The sequence below is a fragment of the Camelus dromedarius genome, chromosome 4 (assembly GCF_036321535.1).
Source record: "Camelus dromedarius isolate mCamDro1 chromosome 4, mCamDro1.pat, whole genome shotgun sequence".
Taxonomy (NCBI): Eukaryota; Metazoa; Chordata; class Mammalia; order Artiodactyla; family Camelidae; genus Camelus; species Camelus dromedarius.
Window position 1 is genome coordinate 60,168,861 of NC_087439.1, and position 27,222 is coordinate 60,196,082.

Genomic DNA, 27,222 nt, shown 5'->3' on the forward strand with positions numbered 1-27,222 from the left:
AATTTTCACTGAGGTTGAAGGCAAACACATTCCCACAAAGCAAATGCTCCCTTGCAAGGAATGGATAAAGATGGAAGACACTGAAGAGGAGAGACATTCATCTTTGTTTCCCTCGGGCTACTGAGCACTTGAAATGTGGTACTGCAACCAAAGATATGAATTATAAATTTTATTACTATTAACTGAAATTGCCACATGTGACTAACAGTTACTATAGTCAATGCACAGCTCTATAATATAGCCACATGTAACTCCTGTATGGTTAACATAACTGACATCATCTTGGGCCCATACAGTTCCTCCTGTCCTTCCACTGACTCTACCTAGGACTGTGCTGTGTGGTAAGTCACTTCTCTGTCATCAAGGGCTTTGTAGTTAATAGATAACGTTTAATAATCTTTAGGACCAGGTGGCCTCTATGCTCTGTTAGTCCCCGAACAATGATGAAGACTTTCATTGATGTATTCCTGGTACTCATATGAGACTAGTTGCCCATTCATAAAGCCTGACTTAGGAATGCACTGTTTCCAAGCACACACCCCCATGCCCCAAGGTCAACTATAAACCTGTCCCAATAGACTCTCAGCAGTACAAAGCATAGCTGCAAATGCTGCCAGATCGTTCTGCGCCCAATCTCACCTTGCAAGTAAATTACACTATAAGAAACTGATCTGTTGATTATACAGAGTTGCTTGGTTTGTTTTTTGGTCTCAAGATACCTTCTTAGTTCAGGGGGTACTTTTCGTTCCCTCCATCCTCCAGCAACTCTCCGTCTAAGTCCCTCCCATACCTATTCCTGGGCTCAGCCAAATGCGACTTTTTACTGTTTCTAAAACATAGCTAATGCTTTCCTACCCCGACAGGCTTGCTTATTAAAGTTTCCTCCATCCAGAACAGCTTTTTCTGACGATACTTATCTTAAAGCCCTGCCGAACTGCAAGCTCTGTAAGAAAACTTCCAGCCCCCTCTTCTAAGTAAGCTCTTTCTCCTTTCAATCCACTGAGTACTTTCTTTGTATTCTGTTTTCACACTTACCACACTGTACTGCCAGACGATACAGGGGCTTTTACCTTTTGTACCCACCTCTGGCCCCATTCCCTATGTGTACTACTTATTTTTGTTTTCCAATACAGGCCCTGTAAGGCGGTCTACATGCTACTGATACTACTGGGCAATCTGACAAAGAGCGAAAAGGGTTGTGGATCAGCTGTCTCTCCCATTCTTAACCAAACTCCACGAGATTCAAGGGCATCCCTCCAGAGTAGATCACGGAGCGCCCACGCCTGCTTCCTGTTACAGCTCAAGGGAAGACTGAGACAGGCACCTACTACTCAATGGACTGAGGATGCCCGTAACATGGAGAAAGATCTGAAACATCAAGCAAATGTGAGGCAAGGCCCTCCTAACAGAGTAATGGGACAACTTTCAACTTTGTTTACCTCATACATTTTAATAACATTCCTTCCACTACCCCATAATGCCCCTCCATCAAGATCAGAAATCCATGGGTTTCCTCAGAAACTGACTTCACCCCCAAAGTTCCAGGGATGGAGCACATTAGCGGGGATGGGTTGGTTAGTCAGTGTATTCCAGTCACCCATGTGGTTTAGGGGCTATATAAGCCAGCCCAGTCAGAGTGAGCTAAGCCAGCTGAAGCAGAATAAATCCCAAATCTCTTGCTGGGAGTTGCAAGGCAAAACTACCTTGAATTGCATTTTCTGTTACATTTAACACAAGGGAGTTTCAACTACTATGGTAAACCTGTCGTTCCCATTTTGGAGATGGGAAAACTGGGGCCAAAGAGGCTAAATTCAAGCTGGGATTTAAAGCCAGGCTGTCTGTCTGCATATCCTTTGTCACTATGCTATCCTGTAGAAGAAAAGTGGCCATACTGTTTAAAAATAATTTTTAAAGACAAAGATAAGTAACAGATGTCCTTTGCAACAGATACTCTTCAGAAGAGTTTTTAAGACCATATTTTACAAACTTTTAGATATATTAGGGACACAAACAAGAGAACCTTTCAAAAATGTCTTTATAAAAGCCTATCTATATATAAATTTAGATTTTTGTGTATTAGACTTTCTTAAAATACTACTTGCTTTTTTTTTAACATAGGCTGTAATTATTCAATAGAAATATTCACTGAAAGTGCAGGCAAAATGGCCCTGGGTCCAGCTATAATTATCTCCATTTTGCGTATGAGGAAACTGAGGACTGAAGAGCTTAAGTACCTTCTCCAAGGTCACACAGCTTTAAGAGCTGATCCAGGATTCAGACTCATGCTACCAAAAGTATGTACTTTTAACCACTCATACTCCTCCCCATGCAGTATGAGTTATTCCAACACAAAATGCAATCATCTGAGTAATTACCTTTTCAGAATCTACAAAGTGTGTAGCAATTCCTGCTGTGTACACATCTCTCCCTTTCAGCCTGAATCCCGTTAATGCAAGGAAGTATCCGAGTTTTCCTTGCAGTCGTGGCAAGAAATAACCTCCACCTACATCAGGGAACAGCCCTGTAATTATGAACAAAAAGAGATAATTCAAATGAGAGAGATAAACATACTTCACTTTAGGTCAGACAGCCATTTTCCTCTGGAGTCTGAATCTATATTAAAAATATTATTACTATACCAGAGTAATACAATGCACCAAATACAATGCAATCAATATCACAAGAGACTTGCTATAAATTATGATAACTTAATTGGAGTATTCTTCAAATTTTTTATGTCTCATTTCTATAGAAGCCAACAAAGGAGCTGACAGCACAATGTTCTGTATATAGGTACTCAATAAACATTACCTAAATTTTCTCACCACTAGTTTACTTTTTTAGAACCTCCAAAATAGGTGAAGATTGAAAAAATACTTTCTTTCCAAATAATAAGCTTAGGAAAAAACATACATAATCTAAGGTTATTAAGTGAAAAATCATTATTACCATTTAATCACTTTCCAAATAGTCAAATTATCTAGTATTCAAGATATTTAAAGTGACATCCTATTAAATGAACAATTTTATACCTAATCAAATCACTTGCATCTACTCTTTTCTTAACTGTCAGTATTTTAAAAATTCTCTTATTGTCTCCACTGGCAACAACTAAAAGTATCATATATATAAATATACCAGTACTCTACTTTTTAGTGTTTAAGAGTTTCTTAAAAAATTGTGACCCTCTAGTTTTATAATCCATGTATCTATCTGAAAATTGTTTTAATTAATTAAATTGAAGTAAAAACACAAACATTCAAATTCTTTCCAGTTCTACTTATCTAAAAGTTCCTAAACTTGAAAGAATCAGTGGCAAGCTACTATAAATAGAAATTAAGAGATAAAAGCACCTCAAACAAGATAGGTCTAAAGTTGAATTCAGGACCCCCTCCCCATCATCTCCCTCCAGTAGCACCCATCCCAATAAAGGGTACAACCAGCAACACTCAAACCTTCTTCTCCTGTACCACCCCCTTAACCCTCCACCAATGACTATATTCTGTTGATTCCTCTTCTAAACAGTATTCCACACAACAACCAGGGTGATCTTTTTAATAACACAAATCTTGATCAGTCTTGCATTCTACTGCTCAAAATTCTTCCATGACTTTCTGTTTCTCTTAGATTAAAGCTAACACTTGTTTCAGTCTTCATGACCACTGACCACTTTTTCAATTACATCTCTTACTACTCACTCACTATACTCCAGCCACTCTGGTGGAGTATAGTGTGCAGAATTCCAGTCTCCAGAATTGGGAGAAATAAATGTTTAAGCCACCCAGTCTGTGATATTTTCTTACAGCAGCCCCAGCAGACTAATACACTCCCAAATCTGTCTATCTAGTTATACCTTTTCCCTTGCATACCAAAACTCTCAGATCTGCATTCTAGATATACCTACATAGATAATAAGCATCCCAGATATAATGTGGCAAAAACACAGCTCTTAATTCCCATCCCTCTAATCAGCGTCATCCACCCAGCAGCACTAGCTAAACACCTTGGAGTTACTCCCGACTCATTACATCAGCAAGCCAGTTAACTCCAAAACATTTTCCAAATCTATCCACTCCATTCCAACTCTACACCGCCATACTATTCCAAGCCTAAAATTATCTTTCTCTAGACCTGTACTAGCCAACAGAATTTTCTGTGATGATGAAAATATTCTATAATCTATTCTGTCCAATAAGGTAGCCACTAACCAGATATGGCTATTAAACACTTGAGATGTGACTGGTGCAACTGAGGAGCTGAATTTAGTTAAATTTAATTAATTTCTATTTAAGTAGCCATATATGGCTAGTGACTACAGTATTAGACAGCTGAGCTCTACCAAAACAGCAAAACACCAAAAAGGAAGTTAAGAGAACCCCACTCAAGCCACAGGAGAGCCTTCCTAACATCCTATAACCCTGTGCCTTGCACCAAGTGAAAAATAAACTCCAAGCAGCCAGGGGGGAAAATAAAAGACTCAGAACTGACATAAACATAAGAGTCAGAAACCAAAAATATCAGCACAATTATAATAAACATATACAATATGTTCAAAAGTTAAGTAGAAACAGAGTTTTTTTTTTTTAGAAAAATACCCAAAAGATACTATGACAGATGAAAACAAAGATGAATGTATAACCTGAAAAATATCTGAATGGATTAAGGGCAGTTTCAACTTTGCAAAACAAAGGTTTAGTGAACTGGAAGACACAGGAATAGCAACTATCTAAAATGAAAAAAAGAAAAAAAAATGCATGAGTGAGCCTAATAAAAGTTTAAATGGAGTTCCTGAAAAGGAAATGGGGGGACAGAAAAGTATTTGAAAGAATGTAAAAATTTCCAAATTTGACAAAAACTTTAAACCTAACTAGCTCAATAAGCCCAAGTATAAGAAATATGAAAAAACCTACACAGAGGCACATCATAATCAAGTGACCGAGGCACAAGTGATCAGGAGAAAATCTAAGAGCAGTCAAGAGAAAATAAAAGAGACATTTACAGAGGAACCAAGACAAGGATGAGGGCAGATTTCTCATGGAAACCAATATAAATAAGATAGCGTAGCAAAATTTCTGAAGTACTGACATTTAAACGTCAGAATAGAATAGGATTCTATACCTGGGTTTCATACCACTGACCTCAGCTTTCACCTTAGATTACAGAAAGGAGATAAAACCTTAAGGAAGTAGAAGGAAGTAATAAAGATCAGAGCAGAAATCAATGAAACTAAATAAAACCAAAAAGCTGCTTTTTGAGATCAATAAAATTAATAAACCTCTAATTAGGTTGATCAGAAAAAAAAGAGAAGACAAATTACTAATATCAAGAATAAGAGAAAGCCAGCTATTACTACAGATTCTACAAATGCTAAAAAGATAGTAAAAGAATATTATGAACAAATCTATGCTAATAAATTGGACAAAACCCTTAAGGGCCCAAATTACCAAAGCTTGTGCAAGCAGAAATAGATTACTTGAATAGCCCTACATCTATTAAAGATTTTTGAATTTGTAGTTAAAAACCTCCTCACAAAGAAAACTGCAGGCCTAGACAGTTTCACTGGTGAATTCTCAAAAAACAAAAGGGAACCAATCCTACATAAACTTTTCCAGAAAATGAGGCCAGCATAACCCTGATACCAAAAGAAGCAAGGACGTTACCAGAAAACCACAGATCGTTATCCCTCACGAACACAAATACAAAAATTCCAAATAAAATTTTAGTGTATCAAACCCAACAACATATAAAAAATAGAGCAGCACATCATACCAGAGTGAGACTTAGCCCAGCAATGCAGGGTTAGTTTAACGTTGAAAAAAAAAAATCAAAGTAATTCACCACTAACAAACTTAAAACATACAAAGACAATGATCATCTCAACATATGCAGAAAAAAATGACAAAGTTCAAAATCCATTCCTAATAAAACCACTCAGACATCTAGTAATAGAAGGAAAGTTCTTCATCCTGATAAAGGGCACCTGTGAAAAACCCATGCCTAACATCGTACTTTATTGGTGAAAGACTAAATGTTTTCCCCTAAAATCCATAACAAGGCAAGAATGTCCACCCTCAACTTATCTGTTCAACATTGTATTGGAAGTTCAACCTCGTGTAATAAGGCAAGGAAAAAAAAAGTATCCAGGTGGGAAAGAAAAAGTAAAACTGACTTTATTTGTAAATGACAAAATTACACATTTAGAGAATCCAATTCAGTCTACAAAAGAAATCTACTAGAACTAATAGCTTAGCAAGTTTGCAGGATACAAAATAAGTACAAAAACCAGTTACATTTCTATGTATCGGTAACTATCAGACCTAGATTTTTTAAAAATATCATTTATGATATCACTGAACGATATGAAATACTTGAGGATAAATCTGACAAAGGATGTGTAAGAAACTGAAAACTACAGAACTTGGCTTAGGAAAATTTAGGAAGACCTAAATAAATGGAGAGATACACCTTCTCACAGGTCTGAAGGCTCAATAGTGTTAAGACGTCAACTCCTCCCAAACTGACAGATTCTAGACAATCTAAATAAAAATTCTAACAGGCATTTTTTGTTGAAACTTACAAAATCACTCTAAAATTCATACAAAAATAAAAGGATCTGTATAGCCAAACCAATTGGGGGGGGAGGGGGTGGCAGACACAATTAGAGGATTATCACTACCCAATCAACACTTTACTATTAAGCAGCAGTAATAAAGGCAGTGCAGTGTTGGCACCAAGGTCAACTATATAGACATAGATATAAAATCAGTGGAGAAATAGCAGCTTTTTCAAAACAATGATATGGGAATGATTTTCTCTCCATATGCAAAATAATGAACTTTGACCTATACTTTTGATCCATACCTCACACCACCTACAAAAGTTAATTCAAAATGGAGCACAGATCTGAATGCAAGAATATTTCTGCTAATAATCTTTTACCTAAAATTAACTATAGTGTACTAGTGTCTCCAGTTAAATATTTATGCTTTTGTGTTTTCAGATATAATCATGAGCTAACATAAACTTTTAGGTATCGTCCTACTATTTCTTTTTAAAAATTCTTTCACTGCTGTATCTCAAACAGGACTCAGTGAATTCCTTCAACAATAGTGTAATCTGAAATGTATCAAAAGATGATAATTCTAAAAGTAATTATGAAAAATTGTGGGGGTTTTGTTGTTTTTACCTATTGCTGTTTCTGGCATTGCAAAAACAGACTTTTCGGTAGCCACTCGGAATTGCCCGTGAACTGAGAGACCAACTCCCTAGGGAAAAGGCAAAATAATTGTTTAAAAATACTGTGAGGGTTAAAAAAAAAAGAACACATATTCACAAACGTTATAAACCAAGTAAATTATCTTTATATTACATATAAAAGTATATATGCTACATTATATATAATTCTTTTTAAAGAATTTCTCTAAAGGAATTTCTTTCAAGAGATACAAGGGAGGGAAACCCTAACTCACACAATTTCAGAAGAAATTATTGGGCAAAAAAATACGAATATACCTGCTATCTGGAATAGATCTGTTTTAGCTAAGATGTTTTCAATCAGTGTCCTGTGCTCTGCTTTGCGTCCTGTATCCCCATTTCCTCTCATTTCAAATGAGATGGAGCATTACAGAATACTGACTCTTCCCAGAACCACTGAGTGCTGTTAGTGGAACCAATCATTAGAAAAGCACAACCAAGCTATTCTAGCAAATTTCAGTAGATTTAAATAGAACCTTAACACATTTTATTTATTCACATATTTCATCAAATAAAATTAGCAACATCATTTTTCTAAGATACATCACTTAGTAACTATTTAACTCTTAATTTGGGTTATTAAACACAAAATAAATTTTTACAAAATAAAAAGATTTGGCTGAAAGTCTATTTCTGACTTGTTGAATGAAAAGAATGGTCATTGAATAGATATACCTTAATAAAATAAGAGGGACACGTGATTAAAGTATCCAAGTTTATGTCAGTGCTCACATTATTACATACATTTCCTATGTCATGTTCTTTTCACATTATTCAGAACTTCTACTATATTATTTTGGCTCTACTCATTCTTAGTCCTTTTGAACCAGCGTATTCTTCTTTGACATCACAGAGTTAAATGAGTTAAAACTTGTAAAGTATTTGGAACAATGCCAGGCACTTAGAGTTCTGTGTTAACTAAATAGAAAGGGCCTTATTTTTAATTTGTTTCTTCTAATTTTTCATTAAAATTTCCTCAAGCCTTTCAAGTGATTTCACAGTTCAGCCATTTAAAAGTTCTTGAAACTTTTAAAACTTCTTAAGAAAACACTCAAAAACACATGCAATTTCTTAAATTTTAGAAGACTGTATAAATAAACACGGAAATGAATAAAATTCTTCAGTCACTACCTACATCCTTTGGAGTCAACATTTATAAATTAAATCCACAAATTTGATGCTCCTTGTACAGGTAAACATCATGTTCTAAGTTTCTATTATGACACAATCATCACAATATTAGCCTAAATTATACTGTATCCACATCAAGATTATATATATTCTTACAAATTTTAATAAGAAATAAAACATTACTAGTGTTACTAATAATTCCTTGTGTTATTTTAAGAGCCCTTGTCTCACATTCTACTCTCCACTTTATCACAATGTGGCTGAAGGTTATTAGTGTTCAGGTACAGAATATGTTATATTATATATAATTCTTTATAAAAGAATTTCTCTAAAGGAACTTAAAGGAAGTTCGGGAATGTCTTGTCAGGAACTAAGAGGCTGCACTGGAGTGGCACTTTTCACACTGTGTTCTCAGTCCTGGGGCTCAGAGGAGCTCCGTCTGGGACCGCACACAGGCAGAGCTGCAGGCCTCACTGAACGACCCTGCCCCAACCACACTGCTCTGGCGATCGCCCCTACTTCTCTTCATTAACTTTGAATTCCACAAACAGCACATGACTATATCCCTCCTTACAAAACATTTATATGTAAGTCTGACCACAACCGTCAATCCTAGTGTCCCTCTACCTCCTCAAAGACACACAGTTATTACTAATTTCGCATGTTACCCTTCAGGTTTTCTCCCTGTATATCTCTGATACATATTTGAACAAATGTGGATATTTATATCTGAGACACACACATACATCAAACTCTACTCCATGGCCTGCAAGGTGCTACATAATATGGCCCAGCATACCTCTCTGATTTCATCTCCCATCACTCTTCCCATGCTAATTCCACTAGCCACAGGGTCTTTGTGCCATTCCTCCCAAATTCCAAGCCTTTACAATTTCAATTAATCATCTAATTTTAAAGTGAGGAGGACATAGCAGAGAAGGCCACTGACTGCCCCGTCACTCTGCTCTGCCCAGAGACTTTGCCCTCTCCCCAGCAGTGGCTGAGCTACGGACAGGTACTAAGTCCAAGGGCAGCCAATTGAGGCTAACCAGGATTTCAAGGCCCAGGGAGCAGAGGAGGAAGAGTACATTAGACAAGATTTTCACTCTTAGGTATTTAACCTAAAACACAGTGGGCAGCTGTGAGTCGATGGCAGCCAAAGAAGCTTAAAGGTCATTTGAAATTTGAGCTAAAGAAGACAGGACAGCCAAGTGAAAGCTGAAATTATATGGGGTAACAACAAAAAACTGAGACGCTGAAGGCAGCCTGTACAACACTGAGAACAAAGCAAACATACAAAGAGAAGTAGAAGCTGGAGAGAGAAAAAAGGAAAACACACTACTCAAATTTGCTGTTAGGTCCCACTTGCAGTTCAATTTTTAGGAAGACAAGCTTTACTGCGGTTTTTGTCTTTGGATTCCCATTTGACCCTTGCACTTGGCTAATAACTGCTCCCTTCTCTTTTCTGGATCTGTTTGGGTGAGTCTCTGTTCTTTTCAATTAAACAAGACTCTTCACCTTTTCTAATCAGAACCAGACCTCGGTTCTGTCACGCTTCAGCCTCACACGATAGATGCCTTCGTCCCCTGGTATAAATTCACCCCAGTAGGGCTGTGTGCTTTTCCCTAACACTGCTCTCCCTGACAGTCATTCCCATCGTACCTTCTGGAACCCTCACTCCTTTGCAGAAGAACCACCTAACAGCCCAACTTCTCTACAGAGAGCCCTGCCAACCTCCCAAATTCAAGAAAGAAATTTATAAGCTTCACACTCTTTCACGTGGAAATTATTGATCCCCTATACATTGATTCAGTTCTTTATTTTGTTTCAGCCATAGCTGATAAAAATAATGAACGAAATAAAAATCTTCAAAATTTTATTAAGAAGTTATTAATGAAAAACTTTCCAAATAAGAGATCATTGACACAAGTACCATGAAGAGCCAATATAAAATGCTTTTCAAGTAAGATGAAGTGAGGACTGGGAAATTCAAGCCACCTGACTTGGAGATACTAAGAACATAAATGATGAAAGGGGTGTGGCACTCTCATCGCAGGTTCATACCAAATTTTTGTATCTTACATAAAATAATCCATTATAGGCTGCTTGTATTAAATCCCCCTTGAAACTTTCAAAATTTACTGTTATCTGTTATTTACTATTTAATCATTCATCTTAGCTGGCACTCCTTTGCTAGACTAAAAATGCTTCAAAGTCTTCAAAGTTTTATCAATGACTGGTTATACAAATTCACTCCCCAAATGTAAAACTTATTCCAATTCCTAACTCTCCTCAGATACTCTCCCTGTATCTTACCAAACCCAGTAGTCAAATTTCATTTGTCATCTAATTAGGTATCTCTCTAGCATTTGACAGAGTTGCTCACTCCCTACTTCAGGACACACCTGACTTGGCTTTGAGACATCAACCTATCCTGGCTTTCCTCCTCTCTCGTTAGTGGCTCTTCTCTTCCCTCTGACATCAAAATGTTGATCTTCCCCAATGACCAGATGTCACCCCCTCCACTCCACTCCCTCCACATCCCTACACTCTGTTCTTTCTACTTTCATTCCCTAGGTAATCTCTTCCAAGAGCCCCAAGATTCTAAGCACTGTAACATTAATGACAAATTATTTCCCCATCCCTGATTTCTCTAGAAATTTATATCTAGCTGTTTAACACCTCCACCTGAATGTCTACATGAATCTCGACATTCATGTATCAGAAGTAAACCTTTCTCTTTGAACATGCTGCTCCCTCAGTCTTTTCCACTTCAGCAAATAGCACCATCATTCACTCAGCTGCTCAAGCCAAAAATTTCAGCATCATCCTTTCTTTTTGACCTTACAATCTAATCTATGAACCTGTCTTGACAGCTCTAACTTCAAAATTTATCTTGGACTGGGCCACTCTTCACCACTTCCACCATTACAACACTAGCTGAAGCCACTATTACCTCTTGCCTGGCCTAGTCTCTCTTGCTTCTGTTCTTGCCACAATCCATCCTCTGCACAGCAGCCAAGCGAGCTTATTAAATGTATTATCAGTTCACGACATTCTCCTGCCCAAAATTCTCCAGTGACTTCCCATCACATTAAAGTATTACTGAAATTCCACATCCCGGCTAATAAGGCCCTATGTGAACTGGTCCCTTTCTATCTCCCTGATTGTATGGTCCACTATTCTCCGCTTTCCTCACTTTCAGTGTGTCCTGTCAGACACAATGGCTTTTTTTTTTCTTTTTGAAAAATGTTTAATTGACATATATAATATACAATCGAAAATACACAAATGGTATAAATAGTAAGCATACAGATCCAGTGAATTATCCCAAAATTAACATACCCATGACACCCAAACTCAGATAAAAATTATCAGAAATTCTTTTATGCATCCCATCAGTCACTACTCCTTCCATCCTTCAGGTAACTACTATCCTAACTTCTAACAAAATAAGATTAAGTCTTTCAGGTTTTGATCTTGACATAAATAGGCTTATAGAGTATATATTATTTTTTATTTGACTTCTGTCAACATTATGTTTGCAAGATTTATTCATGTCATGTGTAGCAATTTTTTTCATTGTATAGCATTCCTTTATATGAATAAACAATTTATTGATCTATTTTACTGTAAATAGCAAGTTAGGTTTTTCAGCTTGGGGCTATTGTAAATAATGATTCAATGACCATTCTTACACAAATCTTTTGGGGCATAAGTGCACACATTTTGGTTGAGTCTGTATCAGGCTATAAAACTGTTGGGTCAGAGAATTAATTCAATCAACTTTGAAAGATGGTATCAAACAATTATTCAAAGCAGTAATACCAATTTCTACTCCACCAGCAATGTAAGTTTATATTCCACGTCTCCACCAATGCTTGAAATTGTCTTTCATATTTTAGCCATTCTGGGCATATGTCAGTATTTCATTGTGCTTTCAATTTTCATTTCCTTGATGTTAATGCAATTGAGTGCTTTGCCATGCTTTGGTCATCTGTATATTCTTTGTGAAATGTCTGTTTTAATCTATTGCTCATTTTTCCATTGGTTTTTTTTTTTTTTTTTTTACTGATTTGTCATAATTCTTTATACATTCTGGATATGATTCCTTGACAAATATACATATAGTCAGCCCTCCGTATCCACTGGTACTTGTCTGCAGACTCAACCAACTACAGATCAAAAACATTCAGAAAAAAAAAATTTCAACAAAAAGTTCCAAAAAACTTGCACTTGCTGCATACCACCAACTATTTACACAGCATTTACATTGCATTAGGTATTATATGTAATCTAGAGATGATTCAAAATATATGGGAGGATGTGCATAGGTTATAAGCAAATCCTATGCTATTTTATACAAGGAAGTTAAACATGCTTGGATTGTAGTGTCTGAGGGGGGTCCTAGAACTAACCCCCCTGCTGATATCAAGGGACAACTGTATTCCAAATACTCATTTTCCAGTTTGTGGCATGCAGCGAATTGAACTACTTTTTAGCACAATTAATGTGTTCTTTTTGTTTATGGTGCATTTAATGTACTATTTAAGTAATCCTTCCATACCCTCAAGGTGTAGCATAAACATGTTCCAACATTCAGGATCTTCTAATTATCTGCCTATTATTGATTACTAGTTTAATTCCACTGGGGCCAGAGAACAATTTTAATCCTTCAAAAAACGTTGTGACTAAATCTATGGATAATTTTGATAAATGTTCCATACACACATGAAATGAGCAGTTACCGAGTACACGTTAATTGGATCAAGTTTACTGGACAATGTTCAAATTGTGTGCATGCATGTAAAATATGTGTGCATACATGCACGTATACTGTTTTATGTCTCTGTTTCATCTGTTACTGAAAGAAGTATGTTCAAATCTCCTAAGATTGTGGTTTTGTCTACTTCCCCTTTAAGGTCTTTCCACTTTTTTACAAGACCAAACGTTTTTAAATGTTTGAAAATATCACACCAGAAGAGTTATTTCAGATAGGCAGGAGTTTGTTCTCATTGTTTCTCAGTGTCATAGTGTATGTTATGAAACACATTAATTCAGTTCAGCTTCACATTCAGTTATAAACGGAGAGTTTTAGACAAGCATTTATAAAATATCTTTCTATAGCTGATTATAGTCAATAAAATTATATTCAGAATCTGACCTCACTCATCTTAAGAAGTTGAAAAGCTCAACATTTTTCAACAGACTGAACTAAGCCCCATCTGCTAAGGAAACAAAACCTGAAATTTAGGACTTGCTGAATTGGGCCCCTAACTGTTACACAATAGGAGATAGGGTGGCCTGGATTCAGACCAGCCGTCATGTGGAGTGAAGCTCAGCTTCAAATCCTCCCTTCCTGACTGGACTGAGATGATATGGATTGCTAGTGCCCTCAGCCTAGAGACCTGCTACAAGTGAGGGTTGAGAGATTGCCATCTTAGGGCTCCAATAATTGTCAAGTAGAAATAACTCAGTTAGAAATAACCAGCATTCAGAAATAATCTGACATATAAGACCACATGACTAAAGCGAAAGAAAAAAATACACAACAGAAAGATTCACATAACATACAAATTTAGATTTGTTATATGTCTTATAGCTATGAAACGTCCTGTATCAAGTAAAAGTTTTTGCCATAAAACGTACCTTATTTGATATTAAAAATAGCTGCATCAGCTTTATTTTTAGTGTTGGTATCTTTTTCTACTATTTTACATTAACCCTTCTGTGCCTTACGTTAATGGTGTCCCAAGCACTCTGACATGCCTTGTTTTACCCCTGAATTACCAGTAAACAATCTTCACTGCAATACTGTACTGATACTGTGCAGATGAAGTAAAATAAGTCTGATCCATATTTATAACACTAATATGGATAAGGATAAATAACTGAATATATGAATGTAGTCGAACTATCATACCCTGTCACAAGAATGACGATCTACTTATTTAAATTTTGGCATCCTTAAAGGTAATACTTAGGCAATCTAAGACTTTTTTTTAATCAAGAGACATGGCTGGATGAGTTTTCACACTGTTCAATAGAGGAAAAATGCTGCTGTAGCTTTACTTGAGGCTTTTAAAGAAGATGTCATCATGATTACTTAAGCACAATTTAATCCTTCAAAATGCAAATATGTATGTCAGTAACTGGAAATGAGTATTACTTCTTTATTTCCAGATAACATTAATATTCTGGATAAAAAACATTAATTTTTTTAAATTGATAATTATAAGGATACTTAAAGTTAATTTAAGATACAGTGAACTACCTCACAATTTATATTAATGGCAAGATTAATCCCTCAATACACAAAGACACAAGTACAACAATTTAATCTGGTGCTTGAAAAAGAAATGTTCCAGATAATAACATAACTGTTAAATTTCCTGATTTTGGTGTCTTTTTTCTTAGGCAATACACACTTAAGAATTTAGCAGTAAGTAATTATCATGTCTTCAACGTTCTCTCAAATGGTTCAGAAAAAAATTATCCATAGACAGATGTGAGAGAGAAGAGAAAATAAAACAAACATGGAAATAACAGGAAATGTGGATGAAGGATATACTGGAGTTCTCTGCATTATTCTTACATCTTTCCCGTAAGTTTGAAGTCGTTTCACAATAAAGTCTTTTAAATAAAAAGTAAATAAAATAAAAAGTAAGTGTTCCAAAGTAACTAGCAACAACCACAGGAAAGAAAACAACAAACAAAAGGCATACAATGGATGATGTGACTAATGCTCACACAAAGAGTCATGCATTTAAATTCTAATCAGAGAGAATGAGTAAGGTTCTGTCCAGAATGAACACTGCAACACAGTATCAGAGCATGTGAGAGTCTTCTCTCATTATCATGCAAGATTATAAATGGTGCTTTGAAATAGTTACATATTTCTGTTAGAAATTCAAATAGACTTTTCATCATATGTTATCTCATTATGGTATTAAAGTCAATGTTATAACTATACAATAATCTTCATAATGTATCTCTAGGACCACATGCCTTAGATTAGCAGCCCAATTAGCAGGATCCATAGTAAAAACAAAGATTATTATGTTGGACCACATACCTTAGATTAGCAGCCCAATTAGCAGGCTCCATAGTAAAAACAAAGATTATTATGCTTCTCACATTAATATTAACAGGCTAATATTGAATGTTAATAGTATTAATAAATGATTATACAATATTAATATAATTTGATAGACTACCGGAATCAGCACCAAACACACTTTTTTATCCTGCTTTGGATGCATATAATTCATGCTATTTTTTGATTACATTTTATATTTATATATTTAGATTATATTCAGCAGAAACAAAGTAGAAATATTGAATTTTTTTTATGAATTAACAGTCTACCATTCTTGGAGGTACAGTTTTACTTTAAACAAAAGAGCCAGGGAGAAATGATATGAAAGTTACTAAGAGAGTAAATCTTAAAAGTTGTAAGAAAAAAAATTTAAGGATGTGTGGTAATGAGTGTTAACTTATTGTTTTGCAACATACACATGTATCAAATTATGCTATACACCTAAAACTAATATATGTCAACTATATCTCAATCAAAAAAAGCCAATGAGTAGAAATATGAATTCTGGTACATCATACATTAAAACATAAATTAGAAATAACTTTTACACACCTCCTAGATTCATACTTAAGGTTTTACCTCAATAAGTACATTTCCACAATATATTATAACATATCACATATCACACATTATATTTAAATGTCTGTATACTTAGTAGATATTAAAAAAAAAGAAGTTCTAAGAAACTACTGTCTTATATATTCAAACAAGAAGGATTATTGTAATAGGAGTACTCCTAAAACAACCTCGTATTTACCAAGGAATTCCATTAACTCTGTAAAGTATTAACTAAAATCCGTATTAACTAGCATCCTGAAAGCTATTCTGGCTACTTTTTGGTATATTTGCATACTTCTCTGATCTGCTGAGTTCAGACTTTACCAAATGGCAGTCATATTTATTTCCAATCTGTTTACGCCAGCTGCACCTGTTGTGGTGAGTACATATTTTAAATATTATTCATCATAAATAATATGAGTATAAAGAGTTATTTCATGAAAACCAGGCTGAATACTCTGGAAAAATTATGAAAAAGCTAAGTTACTAAAATAATTTGGTATAGGGCAAAGACAGCAATTAATTCAAGTGACTGTTCTTCATAATAGTATTGATGTTGTTATTCTGAAACTATTATACACATTAGAACAAAGCAAATTTGTTACAATTTCAATTTTTTTTAAATATAAGATTTTCAACATACATGATACAAATATCAAAGAAATGAAAATTTAAATTTGAATAGGAGTATTGAACTCAGGATCTATTTTCACTTAAAAACAAAACATATATTCTTAGTTCTCTTCAAAAAAGCCTAGAAACTACCAACTAAAGCAGTGCCCCGACTGTTATTGTTAACCACCATTTCTCACTAAAAGTGACCAGGGCTGCCTTAGAAAAACACCTGATTTTAGGTGTGGTGAATTAGTGTACAAGATGACCTGGAATATGGTTCTTTACCACAAAGCAAAGAAACTGTCAAAGATTTCTGGAGCATAGAAGCCAACTCAAAGGTTACCATGACAAGCCCACTCTTCTGGGCCCCTTTTTTCAGCATGTTTTATAGGCTCTTTGTTCTGCCTCTGGCCAATAAACCTTTTTTTTTTTTAAGGTTCCTTTCTGGACTTACTTTGGTTGTCACTCTATTTCTGCCATATTGCCTCACATGATCTTTTCTACTGACAAGTTTTCAGTACGAGTATCTCTGTTGTAACATAATGACTTGCTGAAAAAATCCGCAGGTTCTACAAAACTGCACAGCACTTATAGGCAAAAGGGTTTGGGCCACCTGCTCAAAACCTGTGCGTCTCTGTAATCTGAGTGCAACAGAAACTATAAATGGCCCCAGGGACTTAATTAGGACCACCAGCTCAGTATGAACAAAGAATGTCACAGCAGGTATTTAAAATGCACAAAAATAAAAGTGAAAAGAATGGCAATACCTTAATCAGAGCAGGACTGGCAGATGCAGAGACAAAGCAGGTGTAAGTGCAGCTAGGAGCCAGTGGGACTGCCATGCCACAACCGAGTGCTGAGAGCTGAGGGTTCGTCCTATGGTGGAGGTGCCCCCAACAGGCGTTTGTTTGTTTTTTAATTTTTTAAAAATACAGACAAGAGAATTTCTGCTCACAGTATGGCAACTGAGCTAAGCACTTTCATCCCATCTAGCTGATTATGTATCCACTGCCACTATCATATCTCCCCACATCTAGGAAAAAACTGCATATGAACCGATACAACTTTTGTATTATCCTAACATGGTTTTCCCATTTACCAATCACTTATGAGCTGACTCATGTTGCAGAAGCAAGTCTGTAAGTTCCAAAGTTACACTTCTCGCCCAGGCAGCACCCTGAGTTTCAGACCTGCATAACTGACAAAACACTTCTGTTTGGACAAGACACTCCCACACGGATAAACCCACAGGCATTTCACATCTACGAGGCCCAAATTAAACGGATCTCCCTTCACTCTCCCCAACCCACTCCCCAGTCACTCTTTCTCCCAAATCTTAGTGAGCAGTCCACCATTCATCCCCCTGCCTGGTCCAGAAACCTGGAAGTCATCCTCGCCTCCTTCTAGCCTTTATTCTTTACATTCACCACATCACCAAATTCCACCAAGTCTCTCCTAAATATCTCCCTTAAATCTAATTTTCTGCTCCTGCATTTTCTCTACCCTAGTTCAAAATCACCATCATCTCTCACTTGGATCCTGCAACAGCTTCCTAAATAATCTCTTTATATCTAGTCCTAGCCACCCTCCAACCTATTCTTCCCACAAGAGTTATCTGTCTAAAATGTGCCATTCAGGCCATCCCCCTTGATAAAAGCACTTAAAAATGGGCTCTCCCTCTTGATCTCAGGATAAACAACTTAATATATTTTATATAAGAGGACTGATCTGGCTTCTTGCTTACCTCTCTGACCTCAGAATTTAACCATTATCTCCTTCGTACTCCAGAATCTAGGCACACTGAACTTTCCCCCAAACATGAATTCTCTATCTCATTTTCACACATGCTATTATCTTCTCACTCACACACTATTCTTCTACACTGCATCAACCCCTTAACTCACTTGTATCAACCATACCACATTCCTCCACCACTCCAACTCGCTCTTCCCTGACTGATTCAAGTCTCAGCTTAAATAAAACCCACCAGGATGCTTTCCCTACAACATCCTCATCATTAAAGTACTCACACATGTACCCACACATACACACACAGGTGAGGCTGGTACTGTTATGTATATTTCCAGACCACCCTGTACCCACCTGCCTCACTGGACAGTAATCTCCATGAGGAAAGAAAACAAATCTGCCTCGCTCACTATTTTATCCCTAGAACCTATCTGGTATCTAGTAACAGCAGACATTCAATTCGTTTTGCTGGATGGGTGAAAGAGCTGAAAACACTGTCAAATAATGGCCAAAATCATAAGGAAGCTCTAGGTAGTCTTAAATCTCCTATGCCCATACATCCTTCGAAGAATGAGCTCATTTCATGGTCAAGAGGAGTTCCCCTGTCCCTTTCATTTTTGTGAAATAATCTAATGCCTCATTAAGGAACAGAGCCCCTAGACCACAAATCATCCAAATCAACATAGTGGAGATAAAATGAAGGCAGGGAGAGAATGACACAGGGGAGGGGTGCCATTTGACCAGGAACCCAAGGTGCTTTCACAGTTAAAAAGAAAATGAACCAAAATCCTGACCAATAAGACCACAGGAAATGGCCAAGAAAAAAGGAGAACTCCCAGCAGATCTGAGAATCTGCAAGTCTGTGAAAGTTGTCAAGAACACCCATACTCCTAGAAAGTCAAAGTTCTATTTCCCAGAAATCAATACCTTAAAATGAGGGTGGGGTGAGGGGCAGACAAGTAAAGCCAAGTTCCTACTTAGGAAATGGAAGCATTTCCAAATTCTGTAGTCAGATATCTATGGGCTAAAGGTCAAGGGGAAAAGAACAGAGGAAAGGGAAGAATAAAAGAGCTCTACCTAGTAAGACAGACAAGGGATGAGATGGTGTTTAACAGCATAAGAACATCTGTTAGAGGATAATCCACTGTGTCTTGAAAAATCGAATCCAATGCTTACCTATGAAAAAGGATCACTAAGAAACTAAGTGACCCTAAAAATTTGCTATGAGAAATTCTGCATCTAAAAGCAACCCTAACAACCCTTCCCTAATAAAGCATATCTAAATACTACTTCCCTAATAAAGGAAATCTAAATACTACAATAACGCAATGAGGAAAGGATAGTCTCTTCAATAAATGGTGTTGGGAAAACTGGATACCCACATGGAAAAAAAAATGAAACTGGACCCCTCATACTGTACACAAAAATCCACTGTGTACATTGTTGGTGGGAATGCAAACTGGTACAGCCACTATGGAAAACAGTATGGAGATTCCTTAAGAAATTAAAAATAGAACTACCATATGATCCAGAAATTCCACTTCTGGGTGTATATCCAAAGGAAATAAAATCATTAACTTGAAGAGTTAACTGTACTCCTATATTCACCGCAGCATTATTCACAATAGTCAAGATGTAAAACAATGTAAGTGCCTGTCCATGGATAAATGGATAAAGAAAATGTATGTGTGTGTGTGTGTGTGTGTGTGTGTGTGTATACACACATGTATGTATATGTATATATACATACACATATAATATATGTAACAATATATATGGTTATTATACAATATAAATACATAGTATAAATATATATATAATTTAGAGTATTATTCAACCTTAAAAAAAGAAAGAAACTCTGCCATTTGCAACAACATGGATGAACATGGAGGTATTATGCTAAGGGATATAAGCCAGACAGAGAAATAGATACTGCACAGTATCACTTATATGTGGAAACTTAAAAAAAAAAAAAAAAGTGCAGCTTAAGTAAACAGGGACTAAAATAGTGGTTGCCAGGGCTGGGGGATGGGGAAAACATAAAAGAGTTGTTTAAAAGAGTACAAACTTTCAGTTATAAGATCTGAGGATTGTTTCACAATATATTCCTTTCACAGTGTATTCATAAATCAAATCATCATATTGTACACTTATATATATTACAATTTTACTTGTCAATTATACCTCAATAAAGCAGAAAAAAACGTCTATCATTAGTTGTCATGTCTAATCGTAAGAAGGATTGTGATTTTTACATCTATCTTAAGAACATGCCCAATCACTGGACAAAGGATGGTCATTCTAAATCATTCTTTTTTTTAATATGGCTAAGCCTCTCAATTAGTCCTTGAGGCTGAAGGAACATCACTGATGAATTGTGTGTAGGGCAAATACATGATCAATTTCCTATGCCCAGCCCTTCCTATTGTTATTGCATGAAAAAGAACATTCTTTGGTTGGTGGATTATAGCCTTTACAATGGAAGTCTCAAGCATGGGCAACTGAAATGGCAAAATACAAATTTAGAATGTTTTCCAGGCTTTGTTAACGACTTAATATTTGATCTTTTGAAAGCTTCTTGGAGGGTTTTTCACTTAAAAATGGCATGGCCCTTGCCTGTCTTTGTATTCTCACCGTGCTACAATGTAAAAACATTAAAAAGCATTATAATAACTCTTTTTTTAATGAAGAGATTTAAATGAGGTGGGGAGAGAAGGGTACCAAAGTTCAGCTAAACTCAAGTTTCTTTAAAAATCTTCTCTAACATAGTTAACAAAATTATGTCATCTCTTCTTGCATAATTGCTCAGATTCTATTAATTAAATGCTGTTGTAAGAAGAACCTAGCATTTCATTACAATAAAAAATGGTTTCTTAAAATGTCATCTATTCAAATTGTCACTAACAGCAGCAAAACAAAATACCTTTAGAACTGAACAAAGGTGTACCTAGTATGTCTCTGCAATACATTAACATAATTCAATCTTTGAGGACTGCTGTTTTCATAAGAACATGTTTCAATGACATTAATCAGTGGGTAAACTTCATCTGATTCACAGTTCCCATTTAACTGAGCACTAGTCAATTTTCCACATGATTGGTTTGTGTCGCAAAGTCTTTTGGGAATTTTATCTGCTCACTATTTCCATTCTAATTCCCACTTCTCTATTCATCAGAATATACCTCTTCTAAAGTATGCCTTAAAACTTTTAATTTTCCATCATACTTATCACTAAACTCTTTTGCTGGTAGCATCTTAAGATATTTTGAGAAACACAAAAACAATACCATATTGCACCCATATTTTGAGTTGGCTTGGGGGAGCTAATTTGTTTCTATTGTAAAACACATCAGTGGAAAGAAAAAAGGAAGCAAGGAAGAAAGAAAAGAAGGAAACAAACTTACAAGTTCTTTCATGGAATTCAGTTGGAAGGGAAACAGGGTACTACACGTACAAAATAATGTAAAGATTTTTCTCTGTTCTATATCTACTTAAAATTAATTTTAATTTTTAAAGCAAATTGGCTTCTGTTAATATTAACTTGGGAAAAATATGACTTTGAATGTTTAAAATAAAGGTAAAGGAAATTTAAATTCTTTCTTCCTAGGAAACAATGAATTACTCTCTCAAATTGTTACTTGTTAAAAAATTGGGTTTCTCTCTTCCAGAAACATTGTAATGACATAATCTTACATAATTTTGATTAGCCAAGTAGAGAACTACTCAGAAACATTTTTATTTTACTGTATACCAAAAACATCAAGTAAATGTTTGAATTTCTGAAACCTGAAAACATAACAGAATTTAGCCATTCCCTCTATAAAGTGCTGTGATACTCTTCATGGTAAACAACAAGAGACAGGAAAACTGTCATTTTCTTGCTGGAAATAGGTAAGATAGATAGATCAGATAGATTAGATAGGTAGGTAAAATCAAGCTCTATGGCGCCACCTTTTGGATTGTTCAAGTTTTCTTAAAATTCTTACATTATAAGAAATACTACTGATCACTATCAAGATAAAGACAGAGAAAACAATTTCTATACCTTTTCTTAAGCCATATTTATTCTCTCTTATTCTCATACTTTAATATTGGGATTAAAAATATATCTATAGAACTATTATGTATAATACCAAAATTCTATTAAAAATTCTGAAAATAAAGGCCTTTTAAATAACAAACTATGTGTTCTCAACACCTTACAGTTGTGGCTCCTAAAGTGAGGTGCCCCCACTATCACCAGCAGCATCAGCATCATAGGGGAACTTTTAGAAATGCAAATTCTTGGGCCACACTTCAAACAGACTAAACTAGAAATGGGTGTGAGAGGAATTTGCATTTTAACAAGCCCTTGGAGTGATTCTGATACAAGCTAACCTGTGAGAACCACTGCCTTAAGGGCGTTCTGAAAAAGGCCCACAGCTTACACTGAACCACACTCTAGTTAAGAAATCGCTTAATCAGCTCATAATTTTAGCTTCACATTAGGATTACCACTGAGTTTTAAAAACATCTGAGTTGTGCTCCAATATGATTTAATAGTTCTGGACGGTAAGTAAAATCTGGGTACTAGGATTTCTGAAAGACTCCGAAGTGATGCTAAATGCAGCCAAGGTTGACAGCCAATGACCTAAAGGATTACATTTTCAAAAGCTAAAGTTCACTAAGAGCCTTAGATTAAGCAAAGTTTGTAAATATGACATGAAAAGTTAGCCTTCAAAACCAAGATACATACAAAACCCATTACAAAACAAAACAAAACAAAACTAGTTCAACTCCAGTCTGTATATTTTATTCTTTCGAAGGCTACACAAGATGTTTACTATTATTTAAAGTACAACTGTTTTAATTATTAATTTATTAGCTATATACTGTACATTCCCTAGTTGTTATGGGAAGGTTAAAAAAAAAAATCAAGGCAAGATAGTTCTTTCCTTTACAGATCATCTAATGTACTTGGGCATTTTTTGTAATAACTGACAATAAAGTATAAACACCAAATTTGGAGTAAAGATTGAATGCACTGAGTCAATGAAGGAAGAAATCACACCTAATCATAGTGGTATTTATGACTGCTAAAAAAAAATAGGGTAGCACCTCAGTCTTTAAGGATGAATTAGATGTAGAGCACACAGGACGTGTAGGTGGCAGGCCTGATGGGAGAAAAGACACACGGGTTTGGGGGGGTTTTTCTATTGCTTTTTGGTTTTTTTTTTTTTGGTTTTATGGGGGGTTAGGGGCAGGGCTGACAATATGTAACACATGTAATAAAAAAGAACCTTTCTCATTGAGGGGTTCCTTATCTGAACCACAGATCACTGCAAATGACTTAACTACTTGCTCAATATTTCCAAAGTTAGTATATAACTGGTACCACTTTAGAATCACAGGACAGAATAAAGAGTGCAATTAATTCATTACAAACAATTGACGCCTTGGGCACTGGCTCCCAGAATTAGCATGACTCAGAATCATCTGGAGGGTTTGCTGAAACACAGACTGCTGGGCTCTGCCCTTAGAGTTTGACTCTGGGGATGGAACCCAAGAATTTGTATTTTTAACAAATTCCCAAGTGCTGCTGATACTGTTGGCCCAGGGATAACACTTTGAAAACTACTGCGTTAAGGTACTAAGACCTCATTCTCTGGTAGCATTCTGGCTAAGAAAGGCTGATATAAAGTATATTTTCATTTTCATTTTGAAAGTCATTCATACTTTTTAAATACCGAAAACTAGAGACCAGTAGGAAGAAGCACCATCACCCTTACTTCCTCTACTCAAGACAACATAATCTTGGTCTGTTTTACTGCAGTCTTCTTTTTAGAAATAAATGACGTATTCTTGGCTGTAACACACACAGGAGTGCATGCAAACATTGTACCAACCTATATCTGTCACGGAGGCCACAGGCATGGCCAGTTCATTCAGATGTGGTATGCTAGGGCAGGAACTCTTCTCAGGTTCCTATAACAAGAAGGAAGTTCTGTCCACTGACACCACTAAGGGGAAGTTCACCAATCTTTTTGTTTCAAAACTAATCTTGTGTTATTAAATTTGAGCAATCTCTTGGTCAACTAGGCCAAATATTTACAGAAGTATTTTCAACAATTGTTATGTCAGTAATATATTTTCCTTTCATTTCTGAGAGTATTTTTCTTTTATACTTACACTAAATGATAATTTGGTTGGGTAGAAAACTCTTGGGTCTTAATGACTATTTTACAACTTTCCCAATCCATTGACTTCTGGCACTCAGCATAACCAAGTCTGAAACCAGAATAATTTATGCTGCTTTGCACATAACCTCTATCCATCAATCACTCCTGCACTCCCAGGGCTTGGCCTGAACACCTCCAGTTGTTTGTGTCTTAAAGCTTATAATTCAAAAAATTTACCAGAGCTTTTACCTAGGTGTGGATCTCTTTTCACCGATTTTTACCTGGAACACTGTGTTTCCTTTAACTATACATCTCTCAGCTTTGAGAATTTTTTGCTTTTAATTAAATAAAAGAAAGGCATCTTTAATTACATCTGACCATTTGTTTACTTCCTATCGAGTATTTATCATTGCTGCGTTCCCAGTATCTTTCTTTCACATTCATTACTTCAAAATGTTTATTCTCATCATTTTTATCCTTGTCGTTTTTTGGTGACAGCTTCTCAAGTTTATCCTACACAGACACTTCATTATCTGTAATATTAAATTCAATTACTTCTAGTCTATTGCCTTCAAAGTGGAATGTCAGGTTCTGCTATTGCATTTTAGTTTCCAGTCATCTTTGCTCACGTTCCCTGTTCCCCTCTGCAGCCTGTTGCCCTTTCATCTGAGCTTGCTGTCTCCTTATGGACTGTCATTCCTATTTTATTGGAGCCACATCTTTTTACATGTTATTAAGTATGTCCAATTTTTTTTGTTTGCTTTCATTTCCTTTCACATTCATGGGGGACTCTTCCTTCAAAATGCTTCAGATTATTTTCCTTCCCCTGGTTCTGCAGTATTTTTTCAGGGAGTTCCTATTTTTCCCATCTTAATACTTCCTTGACAAGTAAGCACAATCAACCCATGCTCAGTTCCTGCCACAAGCAGAGAGGTAAAGATTGCCTGGATCCTGCTTTCTAGTGGAATCCCTTCCCAGATCTAAGCAATTCCCAGTGCCAGAAGGCTTCATCTAGTGTGGTTCTACTGGGAAGAGGGAGACTTCTTGTATTCCCAATGCCTAAATCTTTGAAACACTGAACAGGTTCAATCTTTGAAATTCTACCCTTCGGCCTCCTACTACCTACTTAAATCCTACCTTTTCCTGCCATGAAAACCCATGCTGCCCTCTCATTTCTTTAAAGGCCTGTCTTTCTTATGGTCAGTGCCATACATTTGAATACTTTTTCTGTAATTATTTCATGTTTCAAGTTATTCAAGGCCAGTGACATTGACAATTTGTTTTGCATCTGTGCTATTTACAAAGATCTGTGAACTGGTAGAAGAGTGCTTTCAAAGAGCTTCACGAAGTGTCTGAATACTTTCTCTAAGATTTTGTGCAGAAGATACAATTTAGGCAACCACATCCCCACTAGTCAGAGTCTAAAAAAGAAAAAACCCTCAACATTCCAATTTCTTTTCTGAAGCTGTTGAAGCAATAGGTTTACTTATAAGTTGAAAAGGGGCTCTACGTAACCGAAAAAGAGTCCGTTTTGTTGGTTAAGAACTCACTAATTCCAGAAGCTGAAACAGCATATAACATAATTAAGAACATATTCTTTTGGGTGAAGCAAAACTGCAAGGCTCAAAACATGATTTTGTTACAAAAAGTTCTACTGTATTACATTCATCATCACACCTCTCTTCAATAATAAGAACAGTCTACTTACCCCACCCATTGTAATTCCATGAATAAGTGCAATATATGGTTTCTGGCAAGAATCTAAAAGAAACAGAGCTGTAATCAGTTATAATGTTTAAAATACATTTGTTTTTTCCAAAAATTACATGTTACATGAACTCTGAGTATTTTCCTTAGAAATTTTTAGAAGAAATATCAAAGTAGACTAAACTTTTGGCTTATAAAATATATTCTTTTTACAATGTCAATCCATATACAATCCTGATCTATTCATCATTATTTAATAACTCAGTACTTCAATTTGGAACTAATGAAAGCCTTCAATAACTCCACTATTGAGAAAATAAAAGTTAAACGCCACATGCAAAAAAATTCCAATTACATTAGAGGCTTACAGTATAAACAAACTATTAAAAGAAAAATAAAAGACCATCTTAAAAACCTCCATGTTGTTTTTTTAATGCAAAAAAGCAGAACTCAAAATGAAAAGAATGGATACACTTCATCTCATCAAAAACTTGTCTATACCAAAAGGTAAAGTAGCAGACTGAAAGAAGCATATTTGTAATATATATAATGTACAAAAGAAAACAGTCCAGAATACATATAGACCTACTACATCTGTAAAAGATAAACAATCCAAAAGGAAGATAAACAAAGGATAAAACTGAAAAGAAAATCTAAATGAGTAATTAACATAAGAAAACACTTTCTACCTGACCTGTGTTCAATGAAATATAAATTACAGCCAGAGTAAGATATCAAACATGCAAAGTTTAAAAACAAACAAAAAAATGACAGAAAGGACATGTAGAAAATCAAGTTTTGTGCTTTAGAGAAAAATTTGGAAACACATTAAAGATGTATAAACTCAATGATCTATCCATTCAGCTTCTATTACTTCTAGAAACTTTTGCACATGGGCACTAGGGGGGTATATAAGGTACATCAATCTGTATTAGCAAAAATTGGAAATAA

The 27,222-nt window shown here is 35.6% G+C and overlaps 1 protein-coding gene across 2 annotated transcripts in view; it reads right to left on the bottom strand.

The window, feature by feature from the left end:
• The window catches only part of HIBCH (3-hydroxyisobutyryl-CoA hydrolase), a 69,611-nt gene that overhangs the window by 27,693 nt on the left and 14,696 nt on the right, over positions 1-27,222 (bottom strand). For both annotated transcript variants that reach the window (XM_031451801.2, XM_010991981.3), the window contains exons 6-8: positions 26,273-26,325; positions 7,187-7,265; positions 2,376-2,521 (exon numbers count right to left, since the gene is read on the bottom strand). In XM_031451801.2, coding sequence (XP_031307661.1) covers positions 2,376-2,521; positions 7,187-7,265; positions 26,273-26,325 — 278 coding nt within the window. The remainder of the gene's footprint in view (positions 1-2,375; positions 2,522-7,186; positions 7,266-26,272; positions 26,326-27,222) is intronic.